General features: G+C 44.9%; 1 protein-coding gene across 5 annotated transcripts in view; it reads right to left on the bottom strand.

Moving 5' to 3' along the window:
• Positions 1–524: 524 nt before the first annotated feature.
• The window catches only part of SMOC1 (SPARC related modular calcium binding 1), a 193,685-nt gene continuing 170,728 nt past the window's right edge, over positions 525–23,481 (bottom strand). For all 5 annotated transcript variants that reach the window (XM_030559690.1, XM_030559689.1, XM_030559687.1 and 2 more), the window contains 4 exons: positions 20,613–20,718; positions 13,468–13,715; positions 9,062–9,112; positions 525–5,958 (listed from right to left, as the gene is read on the bottom strand). In XM_030559690.1, the coding sequence (XP_030415550.1) occupies positions 5,942–5,958; positions 9,062–9,112; positions 13,468–13,715; positions 20,613–20,718 (422 nt within the window). In that variant the 3' untranslated portion in view covers positions 525–5,941. The remainder of the gene's footprint in view (positions 5,959–9,061; positions 9,113–13,467; positions 13,716–20,612; positions 20,719–23,481) is intronic.

The raw sequence follows: 23,481 nt of genomic DNA on the forward strand, positions 1-23,481 counted from the left end.
GAGAGAGACTGAGTGGGCTTGCAACTAGAGTGAAAGAAAAATACATTTGTCATTACATAATATTGGCACTTGAGCACGTCAGGTTCTGCAGATTTACATTACATATATTTTTTAATATAAGTTGCTAACCCTGGTTGTGAGTAAAAGCTTCCCAACGTGATCCTACTTCAGGGCTGTCTAAGGCTGCAGAGATAGAATCAGTAGCTTTATGATAGGCATCGACTATGCCATTGATCTCATTATGGTAACTAGAGGGACATGCTGTCAAGCCTACGGCCAAGATTTACAAAAGTTACACATGATTTGGGTGCCTCCATTTCTGGGTGCCCAAAATGAGACACTTTAGAGGGACCTGATTTTCCAAAAGTGCTGACCACCCACATGTTGAAAAATCAGGACCCTGTAAAGGACACCTGAAACTAGAGGCTTGCAAAATTATTAGTCAGTTTTGAACATTTTAATTCCTTCCTTAATATTCAGATAAAGAACGTAGGTCAGATCCACAATGATATTTCAACTCCTAACATCTATTGAAATCAATGTGGTTGCTCGCTCACTCGCTCTCTCACACCACTTCAGCCAATTCTTACAGCTCTTATAGTCATTAGTGCTCTGCTTTGAATCTGTAACAGAACTGCCATTGCTACACACCTACTACTTCAATAATAATTCTCTCTTCAGGACTCCCAATGGTGTTCAGGGACCCCAGCCTCAGTACAAGTCTTGCCTTCATACCTTACCTGGGAAACAATGTCCTGCTTTTAAAAGCAGAATACGCCTGGGCTTGAATCTCCACATGATTAAATCCCTGTCTGAGTGTGTGGAATGAAAACTGAGGCCAGGTGACTCCTATGGTTTGAGATTTCACAGCCAATGTTCTACTGAGCCCTTCTACAAACTAGAGATGGTTGCAGAAAGAAATGTGGGGTCTGATTCATCCTCTGTTCCACCCTGAACTTAGGAAAATTCAGATCCCAGCTTCACAACTGTGGCCTGGAGCCTGCAGCAGAGACTTTGCTAAGGACATGGTCTGAATCCACCTGCCCTGAATATTCTGTTTGGGGTGCCGAGATGATGGGGATTCTCTGGCCCTAACAAGAGGATAGCCAGGAAGTTACTACTAGTCACAATCACAACATGCTTTCGGGGAAGTGAGAGAACGTGCAGCCATTTCATAAGGCAGGAGAAAGCATGCGTGAACAACACCTTAAAGACCACTAGCGTTTTTCATTGGTAACTGTTGAAAATGCCCATGAACTGTAGGTGGCAGTATTTGCTCTGCTGTTCAGTTCACTAGGGAAACATTCTTATATAGTGCCTTGCCTAAAGTATTTTATTAAAGCTAATGTTAAAATTATATAATACACAGGCTGAGAAAAGTGTGTCTGTACATCTGGGTATAGTGCTTGGATTGTCAAAAAAAACCTATTTGTGACATCATATGGTACATAAAGTACATAATCAGCAATAACCCAAATTTCAGTGAATAGATCTAAGAATACAGTTTAGATATTAGCATCCACGTGTTCGGGTACATCACTCATGAAAAAAGTTGTACAGAGATTTTACAAACCACACAGCCAGTACAGCTGAAATGCCGGCACTTGGTGAAATGCAGCAAAGCTCAACCCAGCTTCCTTGTTGAGGATTCACTGGCTTTGAGTGATCCTGGGCTGATTCAAGGGGCTGCTTTTGTCCAAGTTTCACTTTGAGCTCTTGGGTGTGTTTCACTCTTCTCGTGAAAGTGACGTATGGGGCTCACCCCGTGTGGACCAAAATAAACTAAGGATTGGCATGGACCACTGTGAACAGAAACTGCCCATTTCCCAGGGCTCTGCTTAGGCAACTGTCAGGGTGAGATGCAGAGGAAAGGGATGAACTCTGGAAATTAAAGTTCCACAAGACTCCAAAGCAACATTTATCTATTTTATTACAAAACCAAAACCAGCCAGCTGCCTTTCAGTCTAACGAACAATGCTGTCAACAGAACCCCACTGTGGGAGACAATATGAAATTTACTTCACTGGTGATCAGAGAACAAGGAAGTATCTCCCCTCTAACAGGACCAGTGCTGGATGTAGACTTACTCTGTAGGGCCCTTGGCCTCTTCTCCTTTGTCTTGGCTGTTTTCACCACTCACTCAGAGCAGCCATGAACATATTCAGAAGGATTCACAAGGATAGGTGAGACATGCATAAAGTTCTGCTTTCGTGTACACCGGTGTGATTGATGGACTTCAGTGCCATAAATGAGAACAGCATTTGGCCTGCTCCTGCTGGGAAAGGATGTGCTCGGCTCTACCTCCCAACAGATGGGTTGGCACTCAGTTGTCTGGTGGGAACTGTAGTGCTGCTGCAGGAGGACTTGCTGCTAACATTTCTAGTTTTAGTTCTGAGAGAACTGTCAGAGAGCTGCAGCCACTGTGCAGTTTTGATATGGACAACTGAATGACTGATTTATGTCACAGGGCCAGGATAGTTTGTGTGACTGTCCAACACACAAAAAGCTAGACCACAGTTATGCTGTAATTATGGTCCAGCAGTACAGAATCACTCGGATCCTCATGCACAAACAGTAATGTGAGGCACAAGCCATGTGAGAAACTGCTCAGGACCCTATGTAAACCCAGTAACTCCTTCTCCAGCGGGAATGGAAGGGGAGGCCGTTTACTGTTCGATTTCCATTCCATCAGCAGACTCAGACTGGAAGGCAACCCCTTGGCAGATTTCACCTAGGATCCCACAGGTTCTGAGGCTGTCCCTACAAGCAGACAATAGCTTGGCTTCCTTGAAGAGGCGCCCAGACTACTAACTTGCAGACAGTAGGTGTGGCACGTTTCTTAAGCATCCTTTAGAGAGAGGGCAGGGCTGACAGCAGAACAAAGGTTGCAGAAGGGTTTACATGGCAATAGGCAATGTGAGCTCACTGGCTTAAAGTTTCCAGCAGAAAAGATGCAATGAGTCTTTGAGTGTCAGCCACCAAGGCTAGATTTAGGGGCTTTTACCGCCCTGAGCTAACAGGCAGCGACGACCTCTACCAGTCCACTTCTGCTGCTGAAGATTTGCTGCTTTCAGAGACCATACGAGAGAGCCCACCCTGGCACCCAACCTTCTGCTTGTGCTGGCTGTGACTATAAGTGAGAACAGCAGCCAGTGCTTACCATTCCTAAAACTAGCATACAAAGAAAAGGATTTTTTTTTTGTTTTTGTTTTTGTTTTTTACAAAGTTGGGTTCATTCTTCACTCCTACAACAGGATTAGAGGAGGAAACTGAGATTTCTCATTATACACTAAACTAAATCGTTTCAACGTACACATACACCCTGTTCCAAAGTATAAAAAGGAAAAGCCAGAAGAGCACATACAATGTATGTAATTTACAATGAGAAGCCGGCAGCAGGTGCTGCTGTTCACTAAAGACAACGGTTCTTCTTTATGGTGGGTTTGTGAGATTTGTGCTTCAGGGAGACACTTGCCATGAGTTTCCTGTTTTTTTTAATCTAGACCAAACACTTTAACCCAGCTTCAATCCTGCTCTCATCCAGAAGGTCCCATGCTCTGGAATCCAATGAGCAATTTATTTTTGCAGTCAAGCCCTGCCCCCTCTGAATATTTAATTAGTGAACAGTGTGGCGTGAACTTGCTGTGTTGTGATGCAAGTTCAGCACACACACTGCTGTCACCAAGCGATGTCACAGCAGCACCCTGTGAGTGTGCTACGTCACAACACCATGTCGCAAAGCCACGCAGCCCAGCGTGATGCAAGGCCTCTCTGCCACGATGCAATGCTGCTGAGAAGCAATGTTCTGGGGTCACCCTACAACAGCCTGGCATGATGTCTGGCACCAGGAGCAGTTTCCATTTCAAGACACTTCAAGGGTATTGCACATACAGCTTTGCCACCATCCAAATAAGGACTAGTTTCAAACCCAGAGCACACAAACACTGTACACAATGGTGCCTGTCTACCAATTCTCATTAGTCTGAGAGTAGATTATATATTGCGTGTGTACAGGTGAGAGGAGAGAAATCCCACTGACCACATTATATGCAATAACACAGCGGCCCCGTTGTGAGCGAAACAGCCAAAGTACATGGATAACAATGTCACCAGAGAGCTGCTCCCCTTACTGCAGCAGAATGCAGACAGCAGGTAATAGAGAGTTGCTAGTTTCAGTTGGATGAATTCCTGGAGGTTTCATCACATGACAATCTTTAATTAAAGAGCAATCTTTAATTCCTGGAGACTCCAGGACAATCCTGGAGAGTTGGCAACCTTAGGTTAGAAGGAGAATGTGTGTAAGAAAGCTGAGTACAAAGATTGCAGTCCAAATTGGAGTGGCAGGAGAGCATGACATGTCTGACATCTGAAAGCCGGTTGTAAATAATGCCCCCCTCATAACGTGCACATGGTCAAACAGGCTAGAGATGCACAAAGCAGGAATGTGCTGCTGCTTCCAATCATGTTCCATGCACCCCTCGCTGTCTAATGCACAGACCTGGCTGATTCTGTCCCTCTACAGATTTCACAAGTGTGTCTAACTGAGACGAACAAGACACTAACTTTGGCCAAGGCACCACCAGCTGAAACGGTCACTGTGATCTCTGAACGCAGCAGCCTGTTCAAGCTGGGCCATTGCCACGGCTTTAATAGTGTGCATCACTACGGCTTGCACTACAGACATCAGAACAGAGAGATTCCTGGGAGGTGGGAACTTTGATAGATCAGACTACTGCATGGGAAGATAGTCACCCACAGCAAGCACGGGAACCCATGGCATGAGCAGCTATTGTTCAGGTTGTAATGAACAACGCCTTCCTAATGAGCCTGGGCTAAAATGACAGAGATGAAAGTAGACTCCTAGAGACAGGCCTCTTGTTGTATCTTTCTCTGTTGACATATGTGCTCTCATCTCTCCCGTGTAGCACTAAGCAGGCTGCAGGGGGCTTCAGGAGCATAGCAGAGCTACATCATGCTTCCTCTTGTATTATTCTAATATACGAATAGAGGATATTTCTATGATCACTTTGTGATATGTGAAGATGCAGGACTTCTGTGCTTTCCCTGTACTCCACTGGCACTACTGGGATCTCCCTATACTAAGCCTCCCTACTGTTGGTACTCCTCCTTGTGCTCTTGGTGCCACTAGATTTCCAAGATATGGCATCTTCTCTGCATGTCTTCCTTGTCTGGATGGCAACAGGTTTGTTGTTCACCACTACCCAATCTGTAGCTACTTCTGGCGCTATCTTTGTGCCTTCTGTGGTTCAGGTTTGAATTCGCACCCATTCCTGCTTCTTTATCTGCAGTTCGTTGATGGAAAAAAGTGCTGCTTTCCCAAAGGCCCAATCCCGCACACTGCAGTGGGCCCTCAACTCCAGTGACAGATGGGTGTATTCAGTAACTCCCAAGAAGCATCTGGCCTACTGCACAACTGGGACCCCCAGTGCACATCTGTGAGCACAAGCTGTGGCAATACACTTGCTTTTATGCACACGGAGGTGCTAGAGAGAGAGCGAGAGAGTGCATTATTGGATTCCAGAAGTCAAGATGTCCCTTTAACCCTAACAGCCTATGAAATTGAGGGGAGGGACCAAACAGTGATTCCAACCCCTGTACAAGACAACTGTACAATTTACATATATATTTATTTACAGTATATAAAAATCTCTTTCTTCTCAAGTTCCCGTGAACTCAGAAACTGAAGTTGTCAGTAGCTGTTCAAATGTTTTTTTTTTTAAGTCATGCTCTCATTCCCCCTCCCCTAAAGTATTAGATAATGACATTAAAAGAAAACAAAAAAACAAATCAATCATTAAAAAAAGTGCAAACGTTCTGGGTGTCACTTCTGCTACGCTGGATGTTGCCAATGCCACACGGCAGTAGGGTGTCCATCTGCCCATCCTTCAGGTGGCTTCCTGTCTTCTGTTCATGTCTGCTCCTAGACCAGGCGTCCTACTGAAGGTGGTGGGTCAGGAAGAATATTGGTTGAGGGAGGTGAGAGACGAAAACCAAAATTAAAACCAAAATTGCAGCCAGCCAGCCAGCGTAAGTGTGCTGTACAGCCTCTCTGTGACAGAACAAGGCTTCTGGAGAGCAATGCTTTCATAGTAAGCTGCAAGGCTGACAAGGACTAGGATTTAACAAGCAATAACCTTGTGGAAGAGGAAGCGTTGGATGAGTCACACATACAGCCTTAGGCATGGATGTATTTTTAAACACAAACCATGGCTGCTCATTCCCTCCTGGGGAATGGGTGAATGGTCTGGGCAAAACCCTACCCCCTCTCTTCTACCTAAGGCCCAATCTTGTCCCCACTAAAGAGTAGAACTCCTACTGATTCTGGTGAGTCGGATGGAGCTCTCACTGCACTACCAGTGTGAATCATCTCAAAGGGTGGGCAGCTGTGTTCCTACCCCATCAAGCAGGCAGGTCTGCGAAGAATTCAATCGCAAGTCAAAGCAGCTTTTCCCCAACCCTCCAGCAGCAGGACCCAGAAACCGCTCTGCTAACCCCTTGTAGCAGCATTCCTGGACAACATGCTCCAAAGCCCACTGTGCTGCTAAAGCCCCGGCTCCAAAGCTAATGCTGGGGTTTTAGGAAACCCAGAAAACTTGGGGTGTGGATTCACAGGAAGTTGAGGGATGTTAATACTTGAAAATCCTCAGAGCTCTTTTAAGACCTTGGGGAGCCACAGCAGTAAGGGAGCAGTGGGGTTTGCTTAGCCAGTTGTATTGAGGTTCGCATCCACTGCTGTTATGAAAAGCCTTAGGCTACAAACTGCTGCCACATGGTTCCAGTAGTAATCCTTTTGAGATTAGAAATCCCACACAGAGTAGCACAAAGCAAGGCCGAGAGCTACTGGAAGCAAAGCTGCAAGTTTCACTAATGCACTGGCCTTCACTTCACTGGAAATGAGCGAGAGACAACGTATCCTTGTACTTTAATGGAGTTACACATTTTTCCCTGCAGTACATCTCCTCCTATGGCTTCTCCTGTCCTGTTAGCCAAGACTGGCATACAGACGGTGTTCACATTACTGGCCCTTGCTAGCCCACTGGACCAGACTGTGGCTGGCCCTTGTGTGGATACAGAAAGGATTTATAGCAGGAAGGAGGCAGAACTATGGCTCTGTCCCCTTCTGGGCTGGCTGGCAGAGCTGGCTGGTCATGGAGAGGAGTTTCACTCTCCTATAATGGTGGCTTAATGGCCATGTTCTACATATACAACATGGAGCTCAGGGAGGACTGAAAATTGCCATTTTTACCTGAAGGCAAAGAGGAATGTTCCTGCAAAGTCTGAACTAAATTCATTTGATAATCTGAGCTATAGTTCATTAGAAAACTGCTCTGGTTTGAAATTTTGACTTGCCTAATGCTTTGTCAAATACGGGATCTAGTCTAAAATAAAATAGTTAATATTTTAACAAAAATTCTTCTGTCTATTGATCGATGTTCTAAGGGCTACACTTGCATGGGAAGTATTAAGATACAAGAGTCAAGATAACACCCCATAAGAAATGCAGTTATCCATGGCTGAGAGTTACAGGTTGTTCCATTATTTTCATAGATTCTGAGATTTTAAAGCCAGAAAGGACCATTTTATCCCCTATTTGGACCTCCTGTATATCACAGGCCATTACATATCACCCAGTACTCCGTATTGAGCCCAAATAAGTTGGCTAAAGCATGGGTGCCTTTTGGGAAGACAATTCTTGACTTGAAGACATCAAGAGCCAGAGAATCTACCATTTCCCTTGGTAATTTGTTCCAAGGGTTAATCCCCCTCATTGTTCAAAATGTGAGCCTAATTTTTGAGTTTGTCTGGCTTCAGCTTCCAGCCATTGGTTCTTGTTATGCTTTTCTCCACTTGATTAAAGAACCCTTTAGTACTCAGTATTTTTGCCCCGTGAAAGTACCTGTACACTGTAATCCAGTCACCTCTGAATCTTTTTGCAAAGCTAAACAGAGAGTGCTCTAAGTCTCTCATTGGAAGGCATTTTCTCCAGCCCTCAAATAATTTTTGTGGCTCTTTTCTACAACCTCTCCATTTTTTCACCATCCTTTTTAAAATGTTGTGCAGTATTTCAGTCTTGGTCTCACCAATGCTGCAAACAAAGGTAAAATCACCTCCATACCACTAATCACTACTCCCCTATTTATACATGTAAGGATCACATTAGCCCTTTTTTGTCACAGTTTATGTTGAGTTGTTTATTCTTTCTGATCCCTAAATCCTTTTCAGGCTCAGTGCCTTCCAGTGAACAGTTCCCCATTCTGTAGCTATGGCCTACATTCCTTGTTACTAGAAGTATGATCTTGCAGACGTATTAAGAAGAATTTTGTTTGAATGGGCCCAGCTTCCTAAGCAATCCAGATTGCTCTGTATGACTGTCCTGTCCTCATCGTTATTGGCCACTCTGCCAATCTTTATTTAAATCAAAAGCGATTTATTTCCAGATCACTGATAAATGTTGAATAGCATCAGTCCTACTGATCCTTATGGAACCCCCCTAGAAACAGCTCTATACCACACTAACAGATCTCAGAAAGTAGTCAGGTAGCTCTTAATCCATCTACCCAGTTACCTTTACCAACCAAATTTGTGAGAAATTTGCATTTCTTAATTCTTTTAAAAGAATCATGCGCTTGTTTGTTATGTGGGCAACATAAGATTTACCATGTCCTTCAACTGGCTTTTGAAATGCAGTATGTGGCATTTGGAAATTTTAAATATATTTGAATAGGAAGCACCACAGAGTAAGTCCTGAAGTAAAATCAAGGTTCTTTAATAACCTACTTTATAAGCAGTGGATATTATTACCCTGTTTGGAAAACTGACGCTCAAGTTAAAAAATTACCCAAACTCTCACATGTTGACTGGGAGGGTGGGAAATGAAACTCTCAGTTCCCTGATTCCAAATTCCATGCCTTAGCTACTCTTAGTCTGTCAGCTCGTTGGACAGATGTGAGGCAAGAAAATGGGGAGGGACCCATGAATTTTGAGGTATGTGCGTGCTACAGAAGAAAAAGGAAACAAAAATAAGAGATAAAATACTTACTGAAAGGGTTAATGCCTTGTCTTTTTCCATGAGGGAAACTGCTAGCACTACCTGCAAAATCCAGGAACATTATTTGCTTAGTACTGTGAGCAGTTTTTGATTCTTCTGAATTTTGGGGATAATTTTAGGAAAAAGCAATGATTGCTCTGCTAATGACAATGAAGGACTATTGCTGACTGCAGCTGGGTGCAGTAATATAGGCAGGTTCTGTGCAAAACTCCCTTATATTTACACACACACCTATTTCTGCCAGTGCATCTCAGTCCTGGCCTGCATCATCTCTTAGAGTTAGACTTTTAAAATCTACATTTTAATCCAGTTTAAGATCTCGGATTGTGATGTGGGAATCTCATGAAATCCAAATATTCAGTTTTGGTAAGAATTAAACTTTTCTGCCTGCTCCTGAGTAGGGGCGAGAGGAATAAGAACTGAAAGATATTTAGTGGTATGAGGTTCCTGAGACTTCTTCCTACTACTGGAAAACCGGATAGAAGAAAAATACTTAGGTTTCTCTAAAGGCCACTAAGAGGAATGGACAGTTTATAAGGTGCTCAGAGAGACTGGATGGTCCAAACTTATCTGAATGTCTGGTGCCTACAAAGTTGGGCCAAAATGTTCACACTTAGATACCTATAGCCACACCCAGGCACCTAGAGAGGAGTGGCCTGATTTTCAAAGGTGCTGAGCATTGCAACTCTCAGGGGTAATTCAGTGGGACCTGCAGGAGCACAGCACGCTTGAAAGCGAGCCCATTTCCACATAGGTGCCTACATGTGGCTTTTAGGTGCTGATTTCAGGCACCCATATTTGATAATTTTGGTCACTGTCTGGAAATCTGAAGAAAACCATTCCCACCAGAATCAGCAAGTTAGCTTCCCATTTCCATGCTGGGCTGGAGAAAGACACATTCAAGGACTTTGACATCTATGTGATTTAAACTGGAGGTGCAAAAAACTGTATGCTTTGATTATTTGCACACACACAAAAGGATGCCAGCATTTGAAAATCTGGTCCTGACTGTGCAGGAGAAGGATGAGGGGACACTTAGAAAGAGGGAGGGAGGGAGGGAGCCACAGGAGATCTGTGGAGACAGAGGCACAAGTGGTAGAATGCAGAAGAGAATGGAGACAGAGAGAGATTGAAGTCAGGGAGATAGTGGAGTTTAATACAAACCTGTTGGATTATTTAAATCATTAATAAGAGGAATTGAATAAGTGTGTCAAAGGGGTAGCCGTGTTAGTCTGGATCTGTAAAAGCAGCAAAGAGTCCTGTGGCACCTTATAGACTAACAGACGTATTGGAGCATGAGCTTTCGTGGGTGAATACCCACTTGCATCCGACAAAGTGGGTATTCACCCACGAAAGCTCATGCTCCAATACGTCTGTTAGTCTCTAAGGTGCCACAGGACTCTTTGCTGCTTTTGAATAAATGTGGTAAGTTATTTAAAGCCCCTCAGAACGCCAGTTTTGTGCCAGCCACCTGTCCTAGCAAGGTCAGATAAGTTCTAGCTAACCTATTTCATTGCCTGTGGGTCAGGGTGCAGAAGAAAAAAACAAAAAACAAAAACCACAGCTCTGTTGTCAAAAGATAGATTCTTCCGTAGCTAATTGGGACTCTACTCAGGATCCTGGCAATAAAAATTCAGGATCTCTATGAGCTTCTTCTTTTAGCTTAGACAAACATACATCTGCATCTGAAGAAGCAGTTTCTTTTTTTAACCCATAAAAGCTTATGTCCAAATAAATCTGTTAGTCTTTAAGGTGCTACCAGACTCCTTGTTGTCTTTATACAGCTCTGGGTGTCACCAACTGGCTGACGCCTCCTGCAGAGGCCTCTAGAGGGTATTGCTCAGTACTGCTTGAAACCACAATTAACTGCAGTGGGTTTAGCTCTCTGAAGTGCTATCTTTTTTCCTTCCTATGCCTCCCGCCATCAAACACATGAATTTAAAGCATTGTCATACACCTGCTTACCCCTGAACTCTCACTAGTGGAAATCACACAACAGAATAGCTTTTCAGACCCACCAAGGCACTGTTCATTCTATGATCTAGTAAGGAACCTTGTGCACCTCAAAGCAACGCCTCCACCATTGCATCTGAATCTGATGAGCAAGAACACAGAAGCCAAACCTGCTCTCCCATGGCAGTTTGATCTTCTGTGGGAATTTCAAAAATTTCTCTGCGAGTCTGTGTTATTGCGACTGTACGGTTTGAATATGGTTGAAAACAAACTGAAGGCTACACTTCAGTAACTCTTAAAGGTTTTATTTCCCCTCTTGATCTTAAACAGGTAAGTGCTTTTACAGAGATTGTTTACTCCTCCTCTTAGGGCGGGCAGAATTTGCACATGAACAAGAAGATACTAGAGAACGCCCTCTACATTCAAACTTGGTATTGCAGAGCCAGACTGCTGATAGTGACATTCATTTAAACCTACTTATCTTTAAAAACGCAAGTGGGAAAACTCTGGGTAAATTGACACTGAAGACCTAATATGGCAGGCAGACAACTCCACTTCTCAGACCCAAGCGATCTTTCTACCATAAGTGCGTGAGAGGCAGGGGTGGCTCCAGGCACCAGCACGCCAAGCGCGTGCTTGGGGCGGCAAGCCGCGGGGGGCACTTTGCTGGTTGCCGCAAGAGTGGCAGGCAGGCTGCCTTCAGTGGCATGCCTGCGGAGGGTCTGCTGGTCCCGCGGCTTCGGCAGACCTCCCACAGGCTGCTGCCGAATTCGCGGGACCGGAGACCTCCCGCAGGCAAGCCGCTGAAGACAGCTGGCCTGCCATGCTTGGGGCGGAAAAATACCTAGAGCCACCCCTGGTGAAAGGCTAGCAGCCCTGAGTACGATCCCGTCTGAGCCCATAGGTATGTACTCAGGGTGGCAAGCTCCTGGTGCCATGGAGGCGACACTTCTAATTTTAGTGGACTAGCTCAATCAAAGCTAGTGTGGGTATGTCTCCTCAAGCTAGGATTTATACTTTCCGGCTTGAGTGCAGACACAGTGGCAGGGAAAGTTGGAGTGGGGTGGGGGACGAGCTACTGGCTATTTTTGAAGTGGGAAGACTACAAAGGAGAGAGGCAGAGCCAACCTGCCCTTCAATCCTTCAGACTCTTTGCTTCTTTAATTGGTTGTTTAATGCCATCTCTTTAACCACACAGAAGAGAGAAGAAATGGCAAATGAAGATTCTGTGTCCCAGGATCCCCCTGCTCTATAATATCCTCCGCGTCACTCTCAGATGTTCAGTACTGTGCCTCCACCCCTTTCCCCCCAAAAGACTCCCTCACCCTACTTGTGCATGCCAACAGAATGCTAGGAACTATTAGGAAAGGGATAGATACATCAGGAAATATCATATTGCCTCTATATAAGTCCATGGTAAACCCGCATCTTGAATACTGTATTCATATCTGGACGCGTTATCTCAGAAAAAAGATATATTGGGATTGGAAAATGTTCAGAAAAGGGCAACAGAAATGATCAGGGGTATGGAACAGCTTCCATATAAGAGATTAATAAGACTGGGACTTTTCAGCTTGGAAAAAGAGACGATTAAAGGAGGGATATGATAGAGGAAAAATCATGACTGGCGTGGAGAAAATAAATAAGGAAGTGTTATTTACTCCTTCTCATAACACAAGAACTAGGGGTCACCCAATGAAATTAATAGGCAGCAGGCAACAAAACAAAGGAAGTATTTCTTCACACAATGCACAGTCATCCTGTGGAAGGAACTCTTTGAAACATTCTAAAGCCAGATAGCACTAATACTGATTTTTCACATTAATCTTAGTGGAAGAAGGTAATAAAATTAAGGAATACAGTTACTATTATTTTATATTATTCCACAGCAAATTATTGGGGAGTAGGGAAAAGCTTCCACTAAACTAGGGATGCCAGTTGCTTTAACACTGTGGACGTCCACAGTGATGTTACAGGCTTGCATTAATTAAAGTTTGTAATGCACATATAACAGTAATATTTAGGTGCTAACAACCAAATGCAACCACCCAGTGCTAATCTGGTGCAAATGAGTTTTGCATGTAGCGTCAAAGACATGAACAAGAGAAATGCATGAGCACATGCACACACATCTCAATGGCTTGGCCCAGGAGCTGTAATTGTAGCCCTGGGGCACGTATGCCCGTAGACAGCATGTCAGACCTACAGAATTTCCTGTGGTGAACCCCACTGGCTGTGCTCCTTCTTTCCCTTAAGCACCATCACAAAACAAATAATAAAACAGCAAGAATTAAGGGCGTTTGCAGGACTGGCTGCTAGATGCGCCCATCTTTTTGCCTGTAAGCTGAGCAGCTCAAACATTCAATGCCATGTTGCTGATTTTGTTTTTAACTCTGCACAGTTGGCTGCCTTGCTGCTCCAGTTCTGAAAGGAAAATGGCTCACCTCCTTCCTTGCTGACTCCCAAGCACCCCTTCAGCTCCTGCAGCGAGATAGACTTGTCCTTGTTGAGGTCGCAGTAGTCGGCGAAGCGTCGAGCACATTTCTTGGGCTTGGCTTTCTTCTTCACGTACCGCTTAAAGGGTTTCATCTCCCGCTTGTTGATGTCACTGCTGCTATTGTTGTCCAGCTGGCTGAAGTACCAATGTACCACCCGCTCCTCCAGTGTGTGGCTGGGATCCGGCTCAGAGAACCTAGAAAACAAAATACACAGGCCCCCAAACCACAGGGATGCTCCTGTTAATGACTGTATGTGCCTTTTGCCCAGCCGCATCTCTTGTTCTGTTTATCACAACCTGTGTTGTATTTTGCCTCCTATGACCAGAAGAAGTAGATTCCTGGTCCAGGAGGCTGTTATTGGTCTCTCAGCTGAGACTGCCAGTGAAGGGAAAAATTAATGCCAAGTGTGACAGTGGTTTATATGATGTGGACCCCAATCGCTAGGAACAAGATCCAGCTCTTCAAATTGATTGAATGCAAGATGCATTTATTTATTTGAAAAAGTCTTTGGACAATTTTGCTGCATCTGTTTATGTGCTCTTGTCTCATGTATTTTAGTCACTGCATTTTTAAAAACTGTTTTCACATTGTTTTAAGGCACTATTCAATACTGCAGCGGGCAAACGCCACAAATCCATTAAGAAGGAATAAGAAGGAATTGGCAAAATCCTTTTTCCTTCATTTCAAACTCCAACATTGCAGGTTTGATGCAACACTAGTGAGTTCACATTCTGCAGAGCGAGGGAGAAAGAAAAACTGTGATGAAAAATCAAGGGGTCAGGACCAGCAGCGTTCAATTTCAAATCATCATTTCACCATAGAAGAATGGTGGGGAACATAGCCACTGCTTCTGTGGAGCTATTAAAAAAAAAAACCCAAACAACGTCTTGTGCACCACATGCTGCCTATCTAACAGCGGCAAATAAACAGTTCTCAATGAGGAGGAAACAAAACGTGTTCAAGGGAATGATGCTATAAAAGTTGAATGGCTTCCAGAGGTGGCCTCCGCTTTCTTTCCTCTGCAAGTGGGGGTAGAGAAGGGGCCAAGACAGATTAAGACTAAATCAGTACAAAGACATTAGCCTCTTTCCCAAAAGTGAAGTAGCTCAGCCAGCCCTCCCCAGAAAGTTGCCGGTAGGCAGTAATTCGATGGCTGCACTGCCGCCTGGTGCTCTACCTCTGTAAGACGACCTCCAGGAGTGCAGCTCAGATTCCAAGCATGCTGTTTTACTCCACCCCAATGGTGATAGGAAGGTTGGGTGAATTATAAATTCAGAACCCTGTGTGGGTCTCAGGCTCTATGGTTGTGGGTGCAGTATAAATACCTAGGTTCAATCCCATTATAGGTGAAGCCTCTGAACACACTGAAACAAGCCTGGTGATAGTTTTAGAGAGTAGTGGTCTCTTCTGTATCAGCGATCCATTTGAAAAGGGCAAGGATGACATCTTCTCTGTTGCGCAGCTGGGGGGCAGAAAGGGCTGCCATACTTTGGGCCCTCCAGCCTTCTCAGCATCCTTCTACAAAGCAGATACTGTTGTTTAGGTAAGTGAAAAACCAACCACCTCATCAATCTGCACTTTAATTCAGAAAAGTAAGGAGGGGAAGTCTACAGCATGGCATGGAAGGTTGTGATCAGAGTCTAGGGGAAGATGGTGATCACTGGCAAGCTTCTCAAGCCGCTTTACAAGTGATAAAAATAGAGTTTTGAAAGGAAGGCCCTGCCCCAAGGCCTTGGGAAGCCTGAGATAATAAAAACAAATGAACATTAAAAACCGGGGAGAATAAAATAAACTACAAAACCTATTTTTAAAGATTTTATTTGATAATTTCTTTTGCATAATTCACTTCTGGGCTGTTACAAATTCCTCTGTATTAGGATTGATCAGGAAATTTTCAATGAAACAGTTTTTCCTTAGAAAATGCCAATTCCCTGAAACCAAAACTTTTTGAGGCAACATACCAGTTTTCATGTAGCTACCATTGGGAAAAAGTTTCTTAGGTCTAAGATGGAGAGAGGACCCCATCCTCCAAATAGCCAACAGCCCAGTAGTCAGGGTACTCATCTGGGATGTGTGAAATCAAGATTCACATCCTTGGTCTGAATCAGGCAGAGTTGGGACTTGAACCTGGGTCTCCCAAATCCCATGGAAGTGCCCTAACCATTGGGCTATTAGCTATTCCAAAACAGGTCTTTTGGCTTTCTGTCTCTTTTTACATCAAAAAACTTCAAAAGGTCTTGATTTAGTCCTGATACCCTCATAAACCTCATGCTCATGTACCATTCTCCCAATCTTTGTGTCATCCAAAAATGTTATCAGAAATGATTTCACATTTGCTTCAGACCACTGCCTATTTTTGCTCAAACTTAAAAAACACAGAAGTGGCGTGGCAGTGACAGCCTATTTAGGCAGACAGCAAGCACTGGAAACTTCAGCCTGAAAGATGAAAGTGTCGTAAAGTTACGAGAAAGCAGAAAAGGGTGTTAGAATGGAAACTGTTGTGCAAGCTTAGTTGGAGTGATTCTGGCTGCAATAGTTATCATATGGGTGGTGATGGCCACAAAGTAAATGCAATTTGTCTCACAGCTTTGATCACCTCTGCTGACATTAAAAAAATAAACAAACAGACCCACCATATTTTTCTTCCTTCCTCTCAGATGTGTCCTGCCTGGTCAGAGAGGTGCAAAGTTAACATTTATTATGGGCACAGCGGCAAGGTTTTGGTCCAGTATCTCATAAACCAAACATGTCACAAATTGTCAGGGCTAATAACAAGTGTTTTAGCCCTTTTGAGACTTAGGAACACCTCTTTCTACTGTGATAAACATTTAGTTTCTAGCACTGGTGAGAAGTTGGACCTTGTAGATAAAATATTAGAGAGAGAATAAAAGCACAATCTGAGGTCATTTTTAGAAATTTCTGAAGTATACTAGAATTCTCCCCCTCAGCCCCACCCCAGGAGGACTGTACAGGGGGACTTGCAGCACAAACTCTGCAGACTCAGAGATCCAAAATAAAAATTGTACCAATACATTATTTATTTCAAAGTCTCTGATTCCTAAGATGCTTTCTCTGCAAGATACATGGCACCAGAATGGTGTGGTACAACGGAGAAGCTGGACACAAGCTCTTTGGAGATGGCCTGGTGCATGTGCAAGTTTACGTCAGAGAAGTTTCTTGCATTTAATTATGGCTGCAGGCATGCAAAATATTTGGGTGGTGGAGCAATCTGCCTCACTTGGAGTGGGCTGTTGAACAGTTTCTTTTTCCCCTTGCGCACTGGCTGTTGACACTGTAGCTTGAAATAAATCAACATGAAGATTGTGAAAAGCAAGATAATGAAGGATGCTGCCAGAAAGGGCCCCATTAAAAGGTTAGAAATACACAACGCTTTGAGGACTTAGGAAGTAAGCAAGGTTTTTAGAAAGGTAGTTGGTCCTTATGGACATCTCTCCTCCCTACAATACTGCTTTGTGGTCAACTTTATTTGCAAGAGTGCTGACCGAGAAATCCAAAAGGGATGCTAAATAAATATGAAATATTCTCAAGGGTTTTCCTTTACACACATCCACTGTTTTTGTGCCACGCAAATTTCCCCAAATTGGCAATTGGAGTGCTAGGAAGGGAACAATGTGTTTCCACACTAGCATATTTAAAACTTATACTACTGTACAAACATTTGTCATTCTGTTTGTATGCATTCGGATATGCCAGGCATATTGGTACCTGATGGACTGTACAGAATTCAATTCATAGGCCCTCGGCCACCATGATAATTTGGCGGACTTTAACTAGATATTGATGCACAACTACCAATAATGAGAATAACTGGGCATAAGGTGAAACCCTCAGAAACAAATAAATATTTATGTCAGGCAGTTAGAGACCATTCTGTTCCCTTCAGTACCTTCAAAGATGAAAGTTGGGGACATTTGCACATTGACCCTCCAATATCAAACACATGCATGGCTCTCACTTTCTCTGGAGCAATAGGGTGTGCCAGCCTGACTGCCCTAAATAAAACACACACATACATGCATGTCTGTCCTGCACACCTCTAAATACTTCAACCTGCACTTTCTGCTGGCATTAAACTCTTCAGTGTTATCAAGCAGACCGCACATAAACCAGAATAATAATCCTTTGCCTTTTGATACCAGTCAGCTCTGTGTTCTTGGGGAACCAGGGCGCAGTATCCAGCCTGTCTGACTCATGAATGGTAACCCCCCCCCACAACCAGCCTCTGCTTAAACCAAAACCCATCAGAGAAAAGACTTGCAGAGAGCAATGAAGGGAAGATGGGAGACACACCTAGACCCTTCCTGACAAGGGTGACAAGATTAAGACATCTCCATTAGCATACAAAATGGAGAGCAGAGACAACTCCCCTAGCCTCATCTGCATGGGAGATGGGACAGGGAGACATCTCAATTTGCATACAGAATGGATAACAGAGAACCGCACTGAACTCTGGGACCAGAAAAAGCCGGGAAGCACTGCATCATGGGAATCTCTGCTCCAGATGCTAATGAACCTATGCCTGCACATACCAAGCTCAACAATTATCAAATCAATTCTAGTAATGAATCCTTGATTGATATCCAACATACTGAAGCAGGCTAGTTGCATTGTGAGCTCCCTGGAAGAAAATACCACCCATAGCCAAGAGGGATCAGCTCCTATTGTCTAGCCTAAAGAAAATCCTTGAGTCATCAGCTTACCTACAAACAAATTTAGTGTTCTCTCTTGAACCATTGTATTTTTTCTACAAAAATCCCTACTCACTCTCCAGTCAGTGTTCTAATGCTTAGATCCAAACTGTGCATCAATTCCACCGGGACTCCATATTCTCCTGACTGATCGTGCTGGAGACTCTGCTTGTCTCCTGCCCACAGGACCCTGAGCTACACCATCAACTGGGAACCCCAACCAGTTCAAGCTTCAGGGAGTGGTGAAATTCCCTTCTCTTTCTCTCTCTCTGTTTTCCTTTCTACCTTTGGTATTAACCTTTAATAATGTATGTTATGTTGGCTTAGGCTCTCCTTGTGTAGTTATCACTATTATTCAATAAATAACTTGTATGTTTAAGCTGGTTGCTTCTCTCTCTCTCGCTGAACTTTACTCTTTTGTGTTTTTAGCTTCCCCCATTTACACTGCAGCAATGCTTCTTTTACTTAAGCGAAAGATCCCTGCAGCACCCAGAATACTGTGGGGTTTGCTCATCATAATTGTACTGGCAGTAATCTACTTGATGTGAGAGTGGGGATAGGGACGTGCTGAATCTGGGACGCATACGGGTAACAGTTTGAAAGTGCTGCTTGACGGAGTTCATGGAGCCCGCGGGCATATAAGGAGAGGCAGCTTGAAAGTGCTGCTTCTTCCAGCCCAGTGAGTCCAAAGACATATAAGGGACCAGCTTGACAGCGCTGATTGACCCGTCCACTCTGTTAATGTATGTGTGGGTGTGTTCATCCGATTCTGGGGCTGGAGGAACCCAGCCCTAGAGAACCTAGGTTCTTCATGATAGCTCAGAACACTCCCTACCCCTCCCGCCCCACCCCCCAGAAGAGTAACCCAAAGAAATGAGCATACCCCAAAGTAACAGGCAAATCTGGCAGCACTTTCTATATACAAGACTTCACCAACACCAACATATTAATCCTCACAACATTCCTGTGTGGTAGGACAATGTTGTTATCCCACTTTACAGATGGGCAACCTGAGGCGTGAAGAAGTTAAAAGGCTGCCAGACATCTCACACACCATCCCTGGAAGAGCTGGAAACGGAAGTCCGTGATGCCAACCCCAGAAGTTCAGAAATCATAAGCCACCCCTCAACATATCATGAGATTTATTTAAAAGATTGCACTGGGGGGGATTGGCTTGTCTTTTGAGGTTTGAACTCAATCTGCCCACCCCCAGTGTGTATGTGGCAATTTAAACGGAGTAGCCAGCTCTCCCAAATGTACACAGTGAGGTGATGTTGACATCAACTGCAGGAGCTCTCACTGCCTGCCTAATGGAGCAGAGCTCCCAGCTTCTCCCCAAAGCCCAACATTCCAGTTAATTCATTGTGTGTCACCTGCCAGCCCCACATCTGCCCCTCTCCCAGCCCAGCAATTCACTAGGCACCTCCCCACACCCTACATCAGTTCTGCCTATATCCCCAGCACCACCTCCGCTCCTTTTGCAGCTTCAGGGATTCTTCAACCCTCTCTCCCAGGCCTGGGGAGGTGGGCTACAGTAGGATCCCTTCTCCCCCTTCCAGAGAGACAGAGGAGCTAAGAGCAGAATGGCTCATTGTTCATGGGTGGGGGAGCAGAGCTGCTGGGGTGTTTCTGCTCCCTCCTCTCCTTCCCCTCCTGTGAGAATGGTGTCGGCTGCTCCTTCTCACCCCTCCCTCACCCAAGAATTCCTTGTGTCTCCAAAGGGAAGGGGGAGAACTCTGCTTACCTCTCACAGAAGCTTGATTGGCTGCTCTTCCCCAGGAAGTGGGGACATGGGGAAGGCAGTCAATCAGAGGGGTTTTCCCCATAGGTGCTGGAACTAGGGGTCCTGCCACACCCTCTAGCTTAAAGTTGTTTCCATCATATACAAGGTTTACAGTTTAGCTCAATGGATCTCAGAACCCCCATTATAAAAATTGTTCCAGCGCCTCTAGACATGGCTGAAATTTGCAAGAGGGTTGGAGCTTCTCACATCACGGCCAGAGGGCCTCTAGCCCCTGCTGAAATTGCAAGAGCTGGCAACACAAGAATTCTGATTCTCAGTCCCATTATAGCCACTAGTCCACAGAGCCTCCATAAACAGATCTGAATTTTATTAGGCCTCTCTTTATGCACCAGAGGATGAAAGAGAAAGTGACTTCCTCCTACTGAGCTCTCATTAATCACTGTAAATGGCATGTGCTGACCTTGATGGTAGAACAGTTTTGCAAGGGCAGGTGGTCGGGGTTACAGTGACAGTAGTTCTCCTGTATCCAGTAGAATTAGAATGATCTCGAGTTCAGATCAAGAAACCCCCACCCCACTTGACAGACGTCCAGAGATCTGTAGCTGTCTTGTTCACGTTTGAATGCTCTCCAGACTCACCTCCCACCTCCAGCAGGTGCAGCTGAGTTAATGGCCTGTACCATGTCCGTAGTCAGAGCATCTAGTAAGCTGGTAATAAATTCTACTTTCTTCCCTTCTGGGCAGCCTGCAAAACATGAAGAGGAAGAGTATCTTGAGAACCCAGAAAGTCAGTCTCCTACCCTGAATCAACCTCCTTCAATGGGGAGATAGCATAGTCTCTGTATCTGTAAGGTTCAACATGGCACCTTTAATAAGTCTCTAACCAAAGGTAGAAGAATCCTTGAGCAGCATTTAGCCTCTCACATGTACTCAGCTAATTCCAGCTACTTCCAGATCTGACTGTGTTTTGCATGAATACTACTGTTCACTTCTTTCCTGGTTGGCACCCCCAGTTGTCTGCCTTCTGCCTCACTTCACTGGGTGACTCTTCTGGGGTCTAGTAAAGGCCTCAGATCACCAGCTTCCCCTGCTAAGCAGAATCAGCGTTCACTGCTGATTCCTGGCATGCTCCCAGTAACCCCTGCCAGGAGGGCAGCCTCCCACCAACACAGAGCACCATTGTCAACATTTTCTGTGTTCCCATACACGCACACACACGACCCATGACAAAGATCTAGAAACTAACCACAATCGCTTTGACAGCTGAAAGTGACTTGCAAATTATTATAACTAAATTCCTCCTTTGCAGTAATGCAGGCTCAATTTTCTGCCATACCCAATCTAAGGAAAACAGTCACTAGCATCTCCCCATATCACATATATTACACACACTCACCCGCCCCTTAGCACTCATTTGGCAGGCAGTCCAGAAAATGTCAGCAACGTAAAGGGTAAGCTGCTATGCCAGCAGGAGTAGACCACTCACTTAAAAGAGCTTTTTGTTGCAGAAAATGAGAAGGTTGAAAAAACATTTGCTAGAAGTCATCTCCCAAGGGATCTCAGCATCTCACTCTCTGCTAGGACTAGCAGAGTTGCTTGCAGATAGCAAATGACAAATTCTCCTTCCTTCTTTCTTCTGGTTCTTGTGGAAGCAGCTATGACATGATTTGTATAGCACTGTATGTGTGCATGTACACACGTGTGTGGGTGTGTAAGTTTCTCTCCCCTTGGTATGTGCAGGATTTTTTATGTGGGGGCAATTAATGTAGTGGCTGCAGCAATGTAGGTTTCAAAGAATGGGGTGACCCTTTGGACAACCTCACCGAGTCCTCCAATAAAGGCGTCCCTCTGAGACAATTAAGACTAATTGGGAAGATCTCACTCATGTTTGGCTTGGGAGTATTACTCAGCAGAGGGAGCAAATAGGAATGGGAAAGTAACAGAACATCCTATAGCTCTCCTCTCCTTCCCTCACTCCTTTGATGTGACTGTGTGGATCACTAATGGCTCACCATACCTAAGCCCAGTTAATACACTGACCATGTGATAGAAATCTCCAGCCTGAATCAAATGGGATGGCATGGTGAGACTGCCTACAATGTCACGTAACCAAGTTTGTCTGTAGCAAAATATCCCCAATGGCTGGTGATGGGACATTAGATGGGGAGGGCTCTGAGTTACTACAGAGAATTTTTTTCCTAGGTGTCTGGAGCATGGATCATTTGCAGGTTTAAATTAGTGTAAATGGTGGATTCTCTGTAACTTGAAGTCTTTAAATCAGGATGTGAGGATTTCAGTAACTCAGCCAGAGGTTATGGGTCTATTGCAGGAGTGGGTGGATGAGGTTCTGTGGCCTGTGTTGTGCAGGAGGTCAGACTAGATGGTCATGATGGTCCCTTCTGGCAATAAAGTCTATGAGTCTATAAATGGAGTCACAAATGAACAAGAACCACTGCAGTTCTCAGACAGTTTGCAGCTGGGATCAGCAACCCTCTGGGGGGTTCCTGAGCAGCAATGACAGCAACCGTAGTGCACGTGAATACACCCAAGCATCTAGCTGAAGGAGCTGCCCAATACATCTGGGGAGGAAGAAAGAGGAAGCTGCAGGGGAGTCACATTAGCAGAATCTGCCATTGAGACCACACCGCATCTGTGCCACAGTATGCAGTCCCCTCCCCGTTACTGTGGTTTCTGCCACCTGTCCTGCTGCACCGCATTCTCAAGCAGTGTCCCAAAGGACAGGGAGCAGTAGCTGCAGTTGCTGGGGCTGGGGCAAAGGAAGAAAAGATGATATTTTCTGGAAGCTCTAGACCCCCCCCCCTTCCCCAAGGAGCAGAGAGAAGGTTCCAGGGAAGGAGCCCAGGAGCAAAAAGGATGGAGAGGAAGAAGTGAAGCAGGCCATGAGCTACTGGGCTCTTTATAGGTCGGAAGGCTCCACTCCCTCCTCCCAACCTGTCTCCCTCCCTTTTGGGAAAATAAGGTTGGTCTCTGAACAACTGGGCACCTTGTTTCTGTTCCTTAGAAGGGTGTGAGAGGAGCAGGAGGCAGAGTAACAGCAGCTGGGAGGACAGCTCTGTGGGGAGAGAGGACACAGCAGGGTGCCCAGGAGACAGTGAGTGGAGAGCAGCCAAAATTCTATGGGGGGGACAAGCAGCCCAAATTAATTGTACCTGGGAGTTTGAGAGATGGGGGGCACTACAAGTCGCCACCTACATTAATTGAGGGTGGGGCTTAGGCAGGGACCATCCATCCCTCCCCAAGCCCCCTTTCCTTGATGCTCCATGAAAAGCCCAGGCAGGGACTCTCTCCTTAGGCCCCACTAAGTATCTCGGGCAGAGACTCTCTACCTCACTCCTTCGTTAATAGATTGCAGAACTGATTCATTCACTTCCCTCATTGAGAAAACATCCTTGAAAATAGGTCCTATGTTTCAGAACCATTATAACCTGTCAGGACCGGTCCTAAGCACCAGCAAAGCAAGCACGTGGTTGGGGTGGCACAATTCCAG

Source organism: Gopherus evgoodei, chromosome 4 (genome assembly GCF_007399415.2).
Source record: "Gopherus evgoodei ecotype Sinaloan lineage chromosome 4, rGopEvg1_v1.p, whole genome shotgun sequence".
Taxonomy (NCBI): Eukaryota; Metazoa; Chordata; order Testudines; family Testudinidae; genus Gopherus; species Gopherus evgoodei.